At 43.5% G+C, this 17,226-nt stretch overlaps 1 protein-coding gene across 2 annotated transcripts in view; it reads right to left on the bottom strand.

Moving 5' to 3' along the window:
* The window catches only part of CDK19 (cyclin dependent kinase 19), a 317,057-nt gene extending 310,158 nt beyond the window's left edge, over positions 1-6,899 (bottom strand). For both annotated transcript variants that reach the window (XR_010086622.1, XM_063443517.1), the window contains exon 1: positions 6,628-6,899. Coding sequence is in view for 1 of the 2 variants with exons in the window: in XM_063443517.1 (XP_063299587.1) it covers positions 6,628-6,755 (128 nt within the window). In the remaining variant the exon portion in view is untranslated. The remainder of the gene's footprint in view (positions 1-6,627) is intronic.
* Between the last annotated feature and the right edge of the window lie 10,327 nt (positions 6,900-17,226).

The raw sequence follows: 17,226 nt of genomic DNA, 5'->3' as shown, positions 1-17,226 counted from the left end.
AGACAAAGGATATACATGGCCCCTCGGAGGCATAGTGCCGGGTAGAAGCTTAATCTTACAGTCAAATGACCTGTGTGGAGGCAAAGAATCGGCATTCTTCTTGTCAAACACTGCCCTTAAGTCTAGGTAAAGGTCTGGTATTTGTCTTTCTGTGGACTGAGTAGGATTCTCCGGTATGTTAATATTAGCTAATGGAGAAACCTTGCACAAACACCGATCCTGGCAGCCCTGGCCCCACGAGAGTATCTCTCCTAACTCCCAATCGATAATAGGGTTATGTTTTTTCAACCATGGGTACCCCAGAACTATGGGAACGGAAGGAGACGAAATGAGCAGAAGAGATAAATTCTCCACGTGTAGGATACCCACATTTAAATTAATGGGTATGGTCTCACGAAAGATAACAGGGTCTAGTAGTGGTCTACCATCTATGGCCTCAACGGCCAAAGGTGTCTCCCTTAGCTGGGATGGGAAATTGTTCTTACTAGCAAAGGCTTGGTCGATAAAATTCTCAGCAGCACCGGAATCTATCAATGCCATAGCCCTTACTACTTCCTTCCCCCAAGTTAAGGAAACTGGTAGCAGAAGCCTGTGATCTTTATAATCAGGAGTAGAGGACAAAATAGAAACACCCAAGGCCTGTCCTCTAGAGAGACTTAGGTGCGAGCGTTTCCCGGGCGGTTAGAACAGTTCGAGAGTAAATGACCCTTGGCTCCACAATACATACACAAACCCTTTCTTCTCCTGTGCTGTCTTTCCTCCTCAGAGAGGCGGGTATACCTTATCTGCATAGGTTCAGTAAGCAAAGATATCGTGGAGTCAGGACTTGGAACAGCGGGAGCAAACCTAAAAGAAGGTCTCTGGTTCCTCTCTCGAGTGTTCTGTCTCTCTCTTAGACGTTCATCTATACGAGAGATGAACGAAATTAAATCCTCTAAATTCTCAGGGAGTTCTCTGGTAGCAACCTCATCAAGGATTACATCAGATAGGCCATTCAAAAATACATCCATATACGCCTGCTCATTCCACTTAATTTCTGCCGCCAGAGACCTGAACTCTAGTGCATAATCCACCAGTGTTTGGTTCTCCTGTCTCAGGCGCAACAGTAATCTGGCTGCATTAACCTTTCTACCTGGAGGGTCAAATGTTCTTCTAAAAGCAGCTACAAATGCGTTATAGTTATAAACTAATGGATTATCGTTCTCCCATAGTGGGTTGGCCCATCTCAGTGCTTTCTCAATGAGTAGGGTGATAATAAATCCTACTTTTGCCCTATCTGTAGGATAAGAGCGAGGTTGCAATTCAAAGTGGATACTAATTTGGTTTAAAAAACCACGACACTTCTCAGGAGCCCCACCATAGCGTACTGGGGGGGGTAATGTGAGAAGAAGCACCCACTGTGGCTACCTCTAGACCTGAACCGACAGGAGAAACAGGGGTATTACGTATCTCCTCTGGTGGGTTATTGGCACAAGCTAATAGAGCCTGTAGCGCAAGCGCCATCTGATCCATTCTGTGATCCATGGCTTCAAACCTAGGATCAGGAGCAGCCAGCTGACTGTTTGTACTTGCAGGATCCATTGGCCCTGTCGTAATGTCAGGATCGGGACAGGGATCCAACACGCAGAGTACAAACAGTAGCCAGATACGTATACCGGACCTTAGAATGGCCGGACTAACGTAAGTAGTACAGTATAGAATGGTCAAAGACAAGCCGAGGTCGAGGGTAACAGAAGACAGGTAAGCGAGAGACAAGCCGAATCAAGGGTAACAGAGATAAGCAGAGTAAGGTAAACAAGCCGGGTCAAAACCAAAAGGGATAATAGAATACACAAGCACTGAGTGACTAGAACAAGCTAGAACCACGACAGGGCAATGAGCTAATGAAAGAAGCTCTGTTAAATACCCTGTTCAGAGCAGTAACCACGCCTCCAAGGCGTCCTGATTGGTCCTGCAGCCATTGACTGACAGGTTGTTCCGGGGGAGTGTCCTGATGACTACTTCCTGCCTAGATGCTGTCACTCCCTCGCGGCCGGCCTAGCATGACCGGATAGACCGCGGGGAAGGGAGCCATCAGACCGTCTGGATGGAGGAACAGCTAAGTCTCTACCTCTTTCGGAGGTAGAGACCACAGGTACCCTGACACTATGCCTGTCCTAGCTCCTCTGACATGCTGTTATTTATCTTGTGTGCCTTTACCCCTTCCTCGTAGACTGTAAACTTGTTTGAGCAGAGCCTTCTTCACCTCTTGTCGTGTTATATTCTGTATGTAAATTACTTGTCAAATATCCCCATTTTACAATTGTAAAGCGCTGTGGAACATGTTGGCGCTATATAAATGATAATAATAACTCCCAATATTATGCAAGTAGGAGGAATTGACAGTATAGTGTGAAAATAAACTAATTTTAATCTAGGGCCCCCAACCCATCTGTTCCTGTGTGTCCAACTTGTCTGGTTACAACTACATGTCTGTTTGTCCACCCATTGTAAAGCGTTGCGGAATTTGATGGCGCTATATAAATATCGTAATAATAATAATAATAATAAGAGAAACACCCAAAAATTCTAGAAATAAAATATTTTTTTCCTACAAATAAATCTCAGGGCTATTAATGCATATTTTCACTGTAAAAAAACAAACAACTAACAGCAGCAGTTTCTTACAGTGTATGCCAAAATGCTCCATTGCTGCAGGGAAGCAACACACGGAAACTTCTCTAAACCCTGAAGCTAACTTGACACTTAGAACAACTAGGGTAAACCTACATGATAATTAAGTTGTATTCCTCAAGAGAGAAAAGCAGTTCACGTCAGTGTCAAAGCTTTAATGACCATCAAAATGACTGTACTGGGGGAGGGGCCGGACTTTGATCCTCTATGCTTGTAAAAGTCTGGCATTCTACCAATTTATAATGATTATAATTGACAACTGGCGTCTATACAGAGTGTATATACAGAGACCTAAAGAAATCTTTATGAGAAAGCTAATTATACGAAGTATGGAATTGTGTTTCACATGCACCTGTACATTTATGGCTGATAGAAGTAAGCTTTCCATTGTGTGATATACTTGAGTGAGCTGAATAGACCATTTGTGCATTGTTAATTTTGGCCGCAAATGTCAATTTAGTTTTAGTCATAGTCTTTTGACTTAAAAGCAATTTTAGTTATAGTTGTATTTTAGTCATCTGAATTGTTTTAGTTTTAGCCTAGTTTAGTCAACTAAATCTCCAGTAGATCTAGTGCAATCTAATGCAGACATCCCAACTCTCCCGGCAGGTCCAGGAGATGCCCGCATATTTAATGAGGTTCCCGGATACCCGCACACCATGTGTAATGTCCCGGAAAATCACACACACAATCTGACATACAATGTGTGTCAGCTTGTGTGTGCTTGATTTCCAGGATATTACCCATTATAAATGCCCCCTACTCATTACCCAGCCTGATGGGTATTGTTCCTGAACAGGGGCTGGGTCGGGTGCCGGCCCTTTAACCTGCGCGGGTTGGAGGAGGAGGCTGGAGAGCAGGCAATAGGGAGAGGCTAGTGAGCTGCTGCTGCATGCTCACTTCCATCAGCCACAGCCCAGACACAAAAAAGGTAAGCTAACAGGTGGCTGCAGTGTATGGCAGATTGTGTGTGTGTGTGAGTATATGTACTATTCTGTTTATGTGCTAGCCGTCACTTCCTCCCAGCTAACAGAGCCGTGGAGAAAGAGAGAAGGGAGTCAGAGTGGGAGCACCGACTCCCATCATCATGAGGCAGCATGTGTGTCTGTATGTGCATCTGTTTGTCTGTAAGTGTATCTCTTTGTCTGTGTATCTGTTTGCATGCATGTGGGTCTGTATGTGTATCTCTTTGTCTGCATGTGGGTCTGTATGTGAATCTCTTTGTCTGTGTATCTGTTTGGCTGCATGTGTATCTGTTTGTCTGTATGGGTATGTGTACCTGTTTGCATGTGTTTCAGTGTGTGCCCCTATGTATCTGTATGTGTGTCACTGTTTATATCTGTATGCGTGTCATTCTGTGTATCTGTTTGTATGTGTCTGTGTATTCGCATATGTGTCTGTGTGTTTTGTGTATCTGTTTCTGCCTGTGTATCTGTATGTCTATATGTGTCTGTATGTGTATTTGTTTTTCTGCACATGTGTCTGTATGTGTATCTGCATGTGTGTCAGTGTGTGCCCCTGTGCATCTGTATGTGTGTCACTGTATCTATATGAGTGTAATTCTGTGTATGTGCATCTGTCTGTATGTGTGTCTGTGTATGTGTGGCACTCTGTGTGTCTCTATCTGTATGTGTTATAGTATACAAATGGAGTAGTGGGGGGGGGGGGAGAGAAGATGCATGGAGGGGCCCCAGTGCAATTTTCGCACTGGTCCCTGTGGTTTCTACTTACACCTTATTCATGTATATATTAATATACAATATCCAAGAGGCTTGGCACTGTCTCATTTTCCGTCACACAATTTATACTATACAGTATAAATCAACACACTGTAGTGGTTATGGTGCCAGGAATGCCCTAACGCCACCACATTGCAAGTAGTCTAATCATTTTTGAAAGGTTTGACCTACATGGGCAGAACATTCAGGCACCGGCTTGTAGACTTCGGGGTTACACTATTACCTTCAGGTAAGCCAGTGCTGGGGATCACCTTGCACCACAATAGCTTCCCATAACAGCAGCTCATGATGAGTAAGTTTTCAAAAATAACAATGAAAATTTGATGAGTTCAGTAAATTTTATATTTTAATTCTTTAATTACATGATAAATCAATTTGTATACACTGCTTTTTTTCTGCACTGTTGTGCAATCATTATACGTCATCAATAACAGTAGCTTTTTCACTTTTAGGCTACTTATTTATATTTTAATTTTTACTTTTATTTATGGCTGCACCTGATGAATAAATGCTACTATTATCCATATTACTGATACTCATCTCACCAACATTGCAAAATGGAAGATTTAACTGACCTGCGACCCTGAAAACTGAATGGCATCTTTAAAGGGACACTGTAGGCACCCAGACCACTTCAGCTCATGGAAGTGGTTTGGGTGCAAACTCCTATCATCCTTAACTATGAGCATGTAATTATTGCAGTTTTTATAAACTGTAATAATTACCTACTAGGGTTAACTCCTCCTCTAGCGTCTGTTTACCAGACAGCAACTAGTGGATAGGCGATACGACGTTGAATGTCCTCACGCTATGCATGAGGACTTCCAGCATCACCGGATCCCAGAAAAAAGCATTTAATCCTAATGCGAGCGCAGCCATTGGCATGCATGCGCATTAGGTCTCTCCTGACGTCGGTGGGAGAGGAGTGTAGGCGGAGCTGAGCCAGCGCCAAGGGACATTGGGGCTGGACCCAGGTAAGTGACAGAATGGGTTAGCTATGGTGCGAGAAAAACATGTTTGTTTTCCGGGGCGCTATAGTTACCCTTTAATTGGTGCATTGACCAAATGACCCATCTCTTACCTGTGTTATGTTCCAGATGGAAAAATATGGCATGGAAACACAATAGGATAGTTCTGTGAGGATACATACCTCTATTTTAATAACACAGACTGAAGGTTTAACTACTTAAGGACCACCTGACGGTTGCCGTGCAGGGCTTCGATACCCAGTGACGGCATAGCCCATCAAGCAGTAACGGTATCAGCAGGGGTTAAAAATTGAATTGACTCCTTGCAGTATTTGTTTTATAATTTCTAAAAAAAAAAAAAATGATAATTAAAAACCTAGACTTATTGGGCATTATAAAAATCAGGACCTGGTTATTCTATTTTGTGTAAGTTTTCTTTACATGCACTTGGTGTTTAAAAAGTATTGCATGTAAAACTGTGGAATACAAAAATAAAAAAACACCTGTGTGTGTATCAAAAAAGCCCTATTTCTCCTTAAAAAATTATATATAATATGTATGAGTGCACTTAAACAGAAAGTGGTAAATTGTGGTAGAAAGAACGCATAGCAAAAATGCCAAGAAGGCCTTGGTTACAATGAGTTGCATCTTAAAAAAGCCTTGATCCTTAACGGGTTAAGGGGAGGGAGGGGAATAAGGCAACACAAGAAGAGGGAAAAATACTTACAAATGATGGAGGAGGGAGGGATGGAGTAGGAGGGACTACTAGGCTGGCTTACCCCAACATAAACATTTGTAGCTGAGGGTTTCCCCCTCCCCCATCACAACTTCAGTATCTCGGGCGTGTGTAGAGGGGGAGGGAGTCCCAAATACACAGCATCACCATCAATAACCTGTAACCCTGACAGCAGCAGCAACCTGCACCCACTGCATGCACTCACTGCACAGGTACAACCAGCTCACTGGCACACAAAGAGGGCAGCCATGGGCACATGCTCAGTGCCAGGGCACCAGAGTGCAGTGTGCATCACACACACTGAAAGATGCATGACACAAACAGTGAGCTGTGCATGAGACACACACAGGTGCATGCCAACACATGGCTGGTACATGCACCCAGAATAATACCAGGCACACACACAGGCTGGCACGGCAGCTGCTGCCATGGCTGGGGTTCATGCTGCAAGCGATGCACGCACAGACAGGTATGCAAAGTGCCGTGACAGCCAGTCACCCCGCCCTCTTACCCGTCCTTCCTCTTGGCTTTGTAAACATGCCCATAGGTGCCCCGACCCACTTTGCAGCCTTCATACTCGAACAGATCCTCCACCTTCTCCCGCTCGGCGGACAGCTTGCTCTTGAACTCGTAATCCATGCTCGTGGGCTGGCCGGCCCGCGTGTTTAACCCATCAATGCGCCGTGTGCCCGCTCCCTGCCCGCCGCCGGTGGGTCGTTACATGGAATAAGTGGCAGGCTCTCCCTCCACCATTTCCTTGTTTTCCTTCTTTGCACAGAGACGCATGCCATGTACTAACACCGGCTGCACAGCGCCCTCTAGCTTTACTTTCACTATCACCCAGGCAGCTGCTGGCCTCCACTATGGCCCTGTGTGTGTGAGCATTTAACAGGTTCACTGCCAGCTGGGCAGAGGGAGACCAACATCATTACCAGAGAACTGCCATTATTTTCTGTAAAATGCCACTCACTGGTTTTGTTATGGGGTAAGAGGGGTTAGTGTTGATGTAAAGTTAATTCCCTAAGGAAATTATATATTTGGAAATAAAATTACAAGTTGCTATAGTAACCTTCTCTAGTCAGTATTATACCTGCAGGTCAGTGGAGACTGAAACAGGACCAATACAAAAAAAAGCCCTGGCAATGTCAAGCTATTAGGTTTTGTTTACAGCAAACCTGGCAATTCTCTGAAGAATGCCTCATTGGTGTGAATGACTTCACGATACAGTTCAGTCCCGGCACACTATGCAAATAAAGAAAACAACAGGCCTTCAATCATCCCAATTTTTAGGATCCTGTCCCGGATTTGTTTCCTGGTATCCCACTTTTGGGCACTCCAAGGACTGTCCCCTAAAAACGTAGCACAAGCACATCATCAGCAGACTAAGGCTAAGCAGAGACCACTGAAAAAGTGCGTTGGCCTGGGTGATTTGCAGGTAGCCTGGCGTGCATTCATGCCAAATTTACCTGCTAGCTATTAAGGCGAACCTGTCCCCCATCCTGGGTAGGTTCACCCCCTTTGGTCTGATCTACCCTGGCCTGACTATTTTACCCCACCCACCGTAGTTGCAATTCACAGAAAGCCGATATTGGAGTTATGAGACAACAGAAACATTAAGGAGATTTATCATCTGCACTGCAGGCATAAGAATTAAAACTATATACATAATAAACCACATATAAATATAACTGTAATAATAAACACACCGAGGCAGGTATGTGGAAGAGAAGGCCGTGATCTCTTATTTAATTTACAAACACTTTGTTACAATAACAACTCACTCTGAAAACCAGATAACTTGTAACCAAAACTCCCAGGTAACCAAGAGATTTAACTTATGACTCTCCATTGTTCTGCCCTGAATAGCCAGAACTTAAGCATATCAATAGCCAATACAATATAGTCCACCCCCCAATTGAATAGGCAGGTGACCTTAACCCCAATAAAAGACCACAACAAAAATAATAAATAGGGAGGGAGGCCAGAGAAGCAGATGCAGCACAAAATCGCAGGCGCCCAGTTCGCTGTTGTGTTCCGCTGACACCAAATTGTCACCTCAGAACTGCTTATATAGTAGATTTCCCTAACGAAAATGTCCTCGTTGCGGACAAGTGCTCCAATCGGAGCATGCCCAGACTCGAAGAGTAACTGCCGACCACGAGGGCATTGCTCCTGGCGAGAGAAACAGAGTTCCTTGCGGTGCTGAGTGAGTGCGTTCAGCACTATTAACCCTTCCAACCACACAGTGCACATGAGCACATCGTCAATTGACCATGTGCAGTTCGAAGTGATCTATTCTTAAAAGTTGTGTAAAAGCAGTTTCCATTGGAAATTACCTGCTGGTTCCACTGGTTTCTCCCATCCTTATTAACTTATTACCATTTTTCACAAAAACCTTTCACTTTATTTATTTTTATGGGGCACTATGTATCACTTGGTTGTTTATAGTAGTATGTATGTACGTATGCAATTGAATGTGTGCTTTAACCACTTTTTAACCTGGATGAATGTGCATATGCAAACAGAATCTTAGTAAGGCAAACCTCTGGTTATTCATTTAGTAAGACAGGAGTTTTTGTATGTCTTCGTGCAGCGATGTATTTACCGCAGGGCTAACAAGGAATTTGGAGCACAAGGGAGTGCTGATCTATGAGCTCTTCCTGCTTAGCTCCCTCAAATCCTCCAGTGGTGCCGAGAGCCGGAATATGACGTCCGTCCAGGTCCCAGCATCACTAAGCATCGTGTGAGGGAGCTGAACAAGCAGATGACAGCTCCCTCACTGCTTAGTTTTCACGCCCACCCGCCCGCCCCCGTGACTGCCTGCCTAGCTGCTGGTCCAACAGCCATCCAAGAGGCACCTCAGATAAATAATCCACCCAGCTCTCACAAAGGTAGAGATGGTGGGTGGATTTAAATTATAATGAAAAAAATAATAATTTGTTAGTGTTGGTGGAAAATGTATGTGTGTCAGTATCAATCTGTGTGTCTGTCAGCAAATGTGTGTGTGTCAGTAAATGTGTTTGTCTTTCAGTAAATGTGTGTGTCAGTGAGTGTGAGTGACTGTCAGAATGTCAAATTAGTGAGTGTGTGTCTGTGAGTGAGTCTGTCAGTGAATGTTTGTGTTTGTTAGTGAGTGTGTGTCTGCGTGATTGTGTGTCTGTCAGTGAGTATGTGTGTGCCTGTCAGTGGTTGTCTGTCAGATTGTGCCAAATCAGTTCTGTGACGGACCGCTGGCACTCCGACCGAGTACCTCCGCTAATCAATGCTCCTAGTGCTTCCTGAAGACTCCAAGCACTCCAGACACCATAAGTACTGCAGACCCCACTTCCAGCGATGCAGCTGCGCCGGGGTCTCGCCGTCCTCCACCCACTTCCTATGGGTAGACCTCTCCTAATCCAGAGAGCGTATCAGGAACAAGCTCATACTCAGGGGAGTATTGCGATATAGCAATCCCCAAGAGTGTAGTTATCCCATTCCCAAAGCATGAGCCAAGGCTTCAAGAAAGGGTCAAGCAGGTCTGTAAGCAAGCATTCACAATTTATACAATTCCTTAGGCCAGAGGCACACCCCCTGGGCCGGATGGAACAAAGGCACACAAACCAATCAGATCAATACAACAATGTCCGAAACTCCCACATACAGCACACAAGCCCTTCCTTCTGCCTGGGATATAATTAAAACAGCTAATACAGTAACCTGATTATCCACATGCAGAAAAACACACATTTTCCCCAAAAGTATACAAAACACCCCAAAATACAACATATCCCCACAAATTACATTATTACATCCCTGGATAGCCCTGATCTGGGTGAACAACATATCCAAAAATCACTCAGATCAGAGCAGGGGTTCAGGAAATTCCTGGAAGTCACATTTGACCGACCGCACGCACGCACATTTTCTTGCCCAAAGAGTTCCAGAGAATTAGGCTGTGCAGACGGTCTATTTCCCATGTTAAATATAGTTCAAATAGGCGAACGGCAACCATTCGTGCAAACCGGCATAGTTAAAGTGCCGTTCGAATGGCGTTCGACTCCAGTCGAAGTATGAAGAATGTAAAGTTCAGCAGTATTCGTGCCGTCGTGTGTCCGATTTTAGTTCCATGAACTCGACGGCCGAACACAGCTGAACGCGTTCGACTGATTTAAAATGGCCTCCGCCACATGTTCGTTTGTCGAATGGCGGCCACTTTGGCTGAATCCAAAGTGCCACTTCAAAATTGCAGAACTGCTCTAATGTAACTTAAAAGGGCAGAAAGAGTAGCTTAAGGTCCAATAAGCCCAAACAGACCTTTTGAAGGCAATACATCCCAGGGGCCATAGTCACAGGGCAAGAGGCTGGCAAGCAGGCCCCTCCAAGCACAAGTAACGACGTCACTTCCGCCACAGTTTCGTGTGTATGTCAGTGTATCTGAGCAGTGGCTTACATATACGGGTCGCAGCTATGACCGGGCCCATCAGTCCCAGGGGCCTGGCCATCCTGCGCACCCCTGCGACCAGGTTTGCCGCGTGGGCCAGGGCCGCCGTTCAAGGGCCACCCGATGGGAATGGATTTTAGGGGGGCCCGGTCAGCGCATTAACAGTGCGACCGGGCCCCCTGTGATGACATCACGCGCTGGGAGGAAGTATTACTAACTGACTATAAATAAGGAAAGTTCCCTTACCCTTCTTCAATCACCTGTGTGTCGGCGTGTACCCCGTCCCCATGCGCATGCGTGCAATTAAGCCACTCCCCTTGTGATGTCATGCTATCCGGAATGTACCAAGCCGTCACCATGGTGATGAGAAAACAACTCACTCGGCGGAGCATAGCTCCGTACACATAACTAAATCAATAGCTGTCAGAGAAGCAATTGAGAAAGATCAAGACCTGTGCTTAACGTGGGAAAACAATCTCATGTTAAATAATCTAATAGATCGAACATAGCAGTGAATATATATGTGAATACTATTAAGCAATAAATGGTCTATGTGCTAGACAAAAAACACCCGGGCTAGTGTTTAGATAAAGTGACAGTGCACATATATGAAAAGAGATGGAGTACATATCCACAATATAATAATAATACAATTACATAAGTATTATGATAATACTAAGTGAAGAAGAACACCCATAAGAAGGTGCAAATAAAGAGCCAGTGCACATATACACCCTGTTCCAAATTATTATGCAAATTCTATTTAAGTGTCACAAAGATTAAATATTTTGTTTTTCAGTTTAACTCATGGATGGCATTTTGTCTCAGGGCTCTTTTGATCACTAAAAACAATCTCGGACACCTGTGATTATTAGATTGCCAGGTGAGCCCAATTTAAGGAAAAACTACTAAAGGAGGGTGTTCCACATTATTAAGCAGAGCACCATTTTCATGCAATATGGGGAAGAAAAAGGATCTCTCTGCTGCCGAAAAGCGTGAAATAGTTCAATGCCTTGGACGAGGTATGAAAACATGAGATATTTCACGAAAACTTAAGCGTGATCATTGCACTATTAAGAGATTTGTGGCTGATTCAGAGCACAGACGGGTTTGTGCAGATAAAGGCACATTGAGGAAGATTTCTGCCAGATCCTAAAATACCATTACATAACAGCAAACAGATATTTGAAGCTGCTGGTGCCTCTGGAGTCCCACGGACATCGAGTTGTAGAGTCCTCCAGAGTCTTGCAACTGTGCATAAACCTTCTATTCGGCCACCACTAACCAATGCTCACAAGCAGAAACGGCTGCATTGGGCAGAAAAATACATGAAGACTAATTTTCAAACTGTCCTGTTCACTGATGAGTGCCGTGCAACCCTGGATGGTCCAGATGGATGGAGTAGTGGATGGTTGGTGGACGACCACCCTGTTCCAACAAGGCTGCGACGTCAGCAAGGCGGTGGTGGAGCCATGTTTTGGGCCGGAATCATGGGAAGAGAGCTGGTCGGCTCCTTTAGGGTCCCCGAAGGTGTAAAGATGACCTCTGCAAAGTATGTGGAGTTTTTGACTGACCACTTTCTTCCCTGGTACAGAAGGGAGAACTATGCTTTCCGTAATAAAATCATCTTCATGCATGACAATGCACCATCTCATGCTGCAAAGAATACCTTTGCATCAATGGCTGCTATGGGGATAAAAGGAGAGAAAGTCATGGTGTGGCCTCCATCCTCCCCTGACCTCAATCCTATTGAGAACCTTTGGAGCATCCTCAAGCAAAAGATCTATGAGGGTGGGAGGCAGTTTACATCCAAACAGCAGCTCTGGGAGGCTATTCTGACATCTTGCAAACAAATTCAAGCAGAAACTGTCCAAAAACCCACAAGTTCAATGGATGCAATACTTGTGAAGCTGCTATAAAATAAGGGGTCCTATGTTAAAATGTAACGTGACGTGTTAAAATGTTTAAAAAGTTAAAATGTTGTTATAAGTTTGATTGAAATAGCTTTTGATTTCAGTAAATATGCTGCAAACACAACAAATGACAATTTTCAGTTCTTTACAACAGTGCATTGTAACTTTTCTATGTTTTAAAAAAAAAAATACTGTTATCATTAGGAGGTTTGTTCAATAAAATTTGAATTGTACTCTTAATAGTTGATAACATGAGAATTATGCTGACTGCTATTTACATCAATTATTTAGGTAAATAAGAAAAACATCATTTACATTATAATTTGGAACATGGTGTAGATATATACATGGAGTAAAAATCTCCAATAGACAAAGTCTTAACCCCTTAAGACCGGAGGGCGTACAATTATGCCCTATTTTGAGCGGCTCTAAACGCCGCCGGGCGTAATTGTATGCCCTCCGTTTTTTTCTTACTTACCCGGTCGCCGGCGATCCCACGCCGGCGATCACGGTTGGGGTGACTCCCAGGGAGCCCCCCGCGGCACGTCGGTCCTCCTGGGGGCCCCCCGGCCATGTGAGAGTGAGGTCCTTGCGAGGACCTCACAATCACATGGCCGGGTTAGCTGCCTGCTGCATTGCCAGCAGGGGGACTGCCTGTAATGACAGTTAGTCCCCCTGCTGACTGGAAATAAATGAAAAAGAATTAAAATAAGTGTAAAAAAAAATGATATACTTAGATCATATATATATATACATATATATATATATGTATATATATATATGATCTAAGTATATATATATACACACACATACACTGTCTAGGTGTATTTTACTATTAATATATATATAATTATATATATATATATATTAATATCAAATTACACGTAGACTGATACTGATTAACAGCACTTACACGGACGATATTATTGCTGCAATACTTTTTACTGTTTTGAAACACAAATATTTGTGTTCAGGGAAGTCTCCCGAGTACAACAGTACCCCTCATGTACAGGTTTTATGGTGTTTTCAAAAGTTACAGCGTCAAATATAAGGCTTGTGTTTCATTTTTTCACATTAAAATTTGCCAGATTGGGGGGGCGGAGCCTGGCAGAGTACCGGAGCAGACATGCTTTCTCCGAGCTCCGCAATAATCCATGAAAATCGCAAGTTTTGATAACGGGCACATAGAAGGTCCACAAACCTTATTTACAATACAGCAACCGACATGGGGCGAAAAAATAAAAAGCCGAAAGCCGATAAGGACTTCCCAAGCCGAGATATCGGTGAACTGTTCCGCAATAAGCAGCAGGCCGCGTGGGACAAGATGGCCGCCCTGGGAGAGGATTTCTCCTGTTCCTCGGAGGAATACTCCGCTGACCCGGAGGAAGGAGCTGCCGCTAATCTAAGTGCAGGCCCCGGGCACAAGAAGCGGGACGACGGGAAGCCTGTTACGGCAACTATACTGAGGGCGATGCTTGCTGAACTGCGCGCCAATATTGCGGGAGACATGGCCCACTTCCAAAAGGCGGTGTACACCGCGACGGCCAAAATTGCCCAACTGGAGGCAGAACACAGCACCCACGACTCCAGACTATCTGCAGTGGAGAAGAGGATGGAAGAGCTGGAAAAGCTACACGCCACTACAACGGGCAGACTGGACACGCTGGAAGATGTGAGGAGAAGGTACAACCTCAAGCTTAGAGGGGTGCCGGAATCTGTGGGGGTCTCCGACTTACCACACTTTCTTCGAAGGTTCATTGCGGCCTACATGCCGCCTAAACAAGCGAAGGCAGTCAAACTCGATGGTATGTTTCGGATCCCGGTACCAAAAACTGCTCCACCTTCTACAACTCCGGACCTCATAGTTCGTTTCCAGTCGCTACAGGACAGGGCCCTGCTCCTCGCAGCAGTGAGGGGGAAGAATCAGATAATATTTGAAGACGCAGATGTTCCCGGACCTCACCAGGAACACACTAGCCTGGCGCCGCTCCCTGCGCCCTCACCTGCAGCTTATGCGGGCAAAGGACATTACCTACCGCTGGGGCATGCCAAGGACTCTCCTTTTCCAAGTACAGGGAGAAGCATACCGGGTGAGCACCCTGCAAGAACTTAGAGAACAACTGAACAGGCTGGGCTTTCCCTCCCCGACTGCTACTTCTGGGTCTGGACTGACTCGTATTGACCCGGCTGAAATCCGGGAGTTCGTGCCCCGCGCTGCCCGGGTCTTCCCAAAACCCGGACCTGCGACCTGACTGCATAATCTGAGACCGTCCCAACAGCAGCCTGCTTGGCCTTTACAGCCCCTTAAATGTCGGGACTAGCCGAAAGATTCCATCCTAATGGTTTTTCTACTTAGTATTATTACCACCGTATGGTCTTTTATTTTAGTGTATTTTATTTCCTTTTTGTTTAAATTAAAGTTCACTTGCTATGCTCTGTCATATGTATACGCATACAATAACAACGACACATAGTCACATACCGGGGAGAGCTTCTCCTCCCCCCTTTTTTTTTGCCTTACAAGGCTGCTTATACAGCTCGGAACACAGACCAAACCGGCCCCTAACACGCTGATACTCTGTCTAACGCATGACACATAATCTACTGAACCACCCCCCCCGACCTCTCACTTATCATAACCCATAGGGACTCTTGAGCCCCCTAATCCTACCCCAACAGGGGAGAGAGGGTGACCCCATAGGTGGTGGCACCTATTAGTTCTCATAGCGACTTGCATCACCACCAATGTTATGCCTTTCTGACACTAACTTTCTGTTAATATAAAAATGTGCAATGCTTATAATGTCACGTATGTATATAACTATGCGATTGTGAAGCCTGCATACGCTGTTGTGGCAATGTATGCTTCTCTTGTTCTTTCTTGCACAACCAAAATAAAGAATAAAAAAAAAAAAATCGCCATATTGGTTACGTTGCCTTTGATACCCTATGGTAGCCCAAGAATGAAAATTACCCCTATGATGGCATACCATTTGCAATAGTAGACAACCCAAGGTATTGCAAATGGGGTATTTCCAGTCTTTTTTAGTAGCCACTTAGTCACAAACACTGACCAAAATTGGCGTTTTTTGCATTTTTCACACACAAACAAATACTAACGCTAACTTTGGCCAGTGTTTGTGACCAAATGGCTACTAAAAAAGACTGGACATACCCCATTTGCAATACCTTGGGTTGTCTACTATTGCAAATGGTATGCCATTATGGGTGTAAATTTATTTCCTGGGCTACTATACAGTCTCAAAGGCAACGTAACCAATCTGGCGAATTTCAATTTCAAATGTAACACGCTATATTTGACCCTGTAACTTCCCAAATCACCATAAAACCTGTACATAGGGGATACTGTTTTACACGTGAGACTTTGCTGAACACAAATATGTGTATTTTATTGCAGTGAAAGCAAACAGTATTATGACATTGACAGTTAAAATGTCATGTAGAACTAAAAAAATAACATTTATTTTCTCCCATTTTTTACATATTAAATTATGTTTCATAGCTAAATATTTGATATTAAATGAAAGCCCTGTTTCCCCTGAATAAAATTATATATAATAAGGGGGGGTGCATTTAATATGAAAGAGGTGAATTACGGTTGGACAGACATATAGCGCAAATGCCAGGTTTTGTTTACGTTTTGTTCTGTTCACAACGTGTACATTTGGCTCAGTCCTTAACCCCTTAACGACCGCTGACGGTTCAGGACCGTCAGCGGTAAAACGTGCGTTTGGACCGCTGACGGTCCTGAACCGTCATAACGGTTTTGGGCTACTTACCTGATCGCCGTCGGTCCCACGGCGGCGATCAGCTCTCCTCCCGGTCCAGGGGGGTTGCCTGTCTGCCCGGGCAGTCCCCCCTCGGCAGATCAGGACCCCACGGCCATGTGATCACTCGATCACATGACCGCAATAGGGGTCTGTGTATCTGCCTGCAGGGGGACTGTCTGTGCTGACAGGCAGTCTCCCTGCAAGTGAAAAATCCAAAATAAAGTGTAAAAAAAAAATCTGTGTAAAAAAAAAAATAATATGTGTATATATATATGCTATATATACATGTATTATATCTATATATACCTATATATAATATATGTATATATATCATATATATAATGTCACACTAAGTGTATTTTTATATTTATATATACGTATATAATTATAAAAATACACTTATATTTAAATTACACACGAATATATACAATATATATAATAACTATATATATGGTATATATATATTATTATAAAATACAAATAATATGTTAATAAAAATAAATAACAAAAAATAAAAATAATTTTTAATAATTAAAAAAAAATTATATATATATATTCAGTTTTATTCTAACAGTATTTTGATATTGATATATATATATTTATATCAAAATACACTTAGAATGTAATGATATATATATCTATGTATAAATAAATAAATAAAAATAATACGAAATATACATATGTCCACATACATAATTACATAAATAATTTCATAAATATACACGTAGACGTCAAATATATAAATATGTATATATATTAAAATTCTACGTGCATATTTATGTAATATTTTTACCTAATTAAGTAATTTTAATGATTGCAATTTGAGGGACCTGCCTGCCAACCCAGGCCAAAAGTCCAGATAATTTAATTTGCTAGCACTGTGTTTAACCCTGTAACTTTCTATGACACCCTAAATCCTGTACATGGGGGTACTGTTTTACTCGGGAGACTTCGCTGAACACAAATATTAGTGTTTCAAAACAGTA

Source organism: Pelobates fuscus, chromosome 2 (assembly GCF_036172605.1).
Source record: "Pelobates fuscus isolate aPelFus1 chromosome 2, aPelFus1.pri, whole genome shotgun sequence".
In the NCBI taxonomy this organism is placed as follows: Eukaryota; Metazoa; Chordata; class Amphibia; order Anura; family Pelobatidae; genus Pelobates; species Pelobates fuscus.
This window is presented reverse-complemented; position numbering and strand designations above follow the sequence as displayed.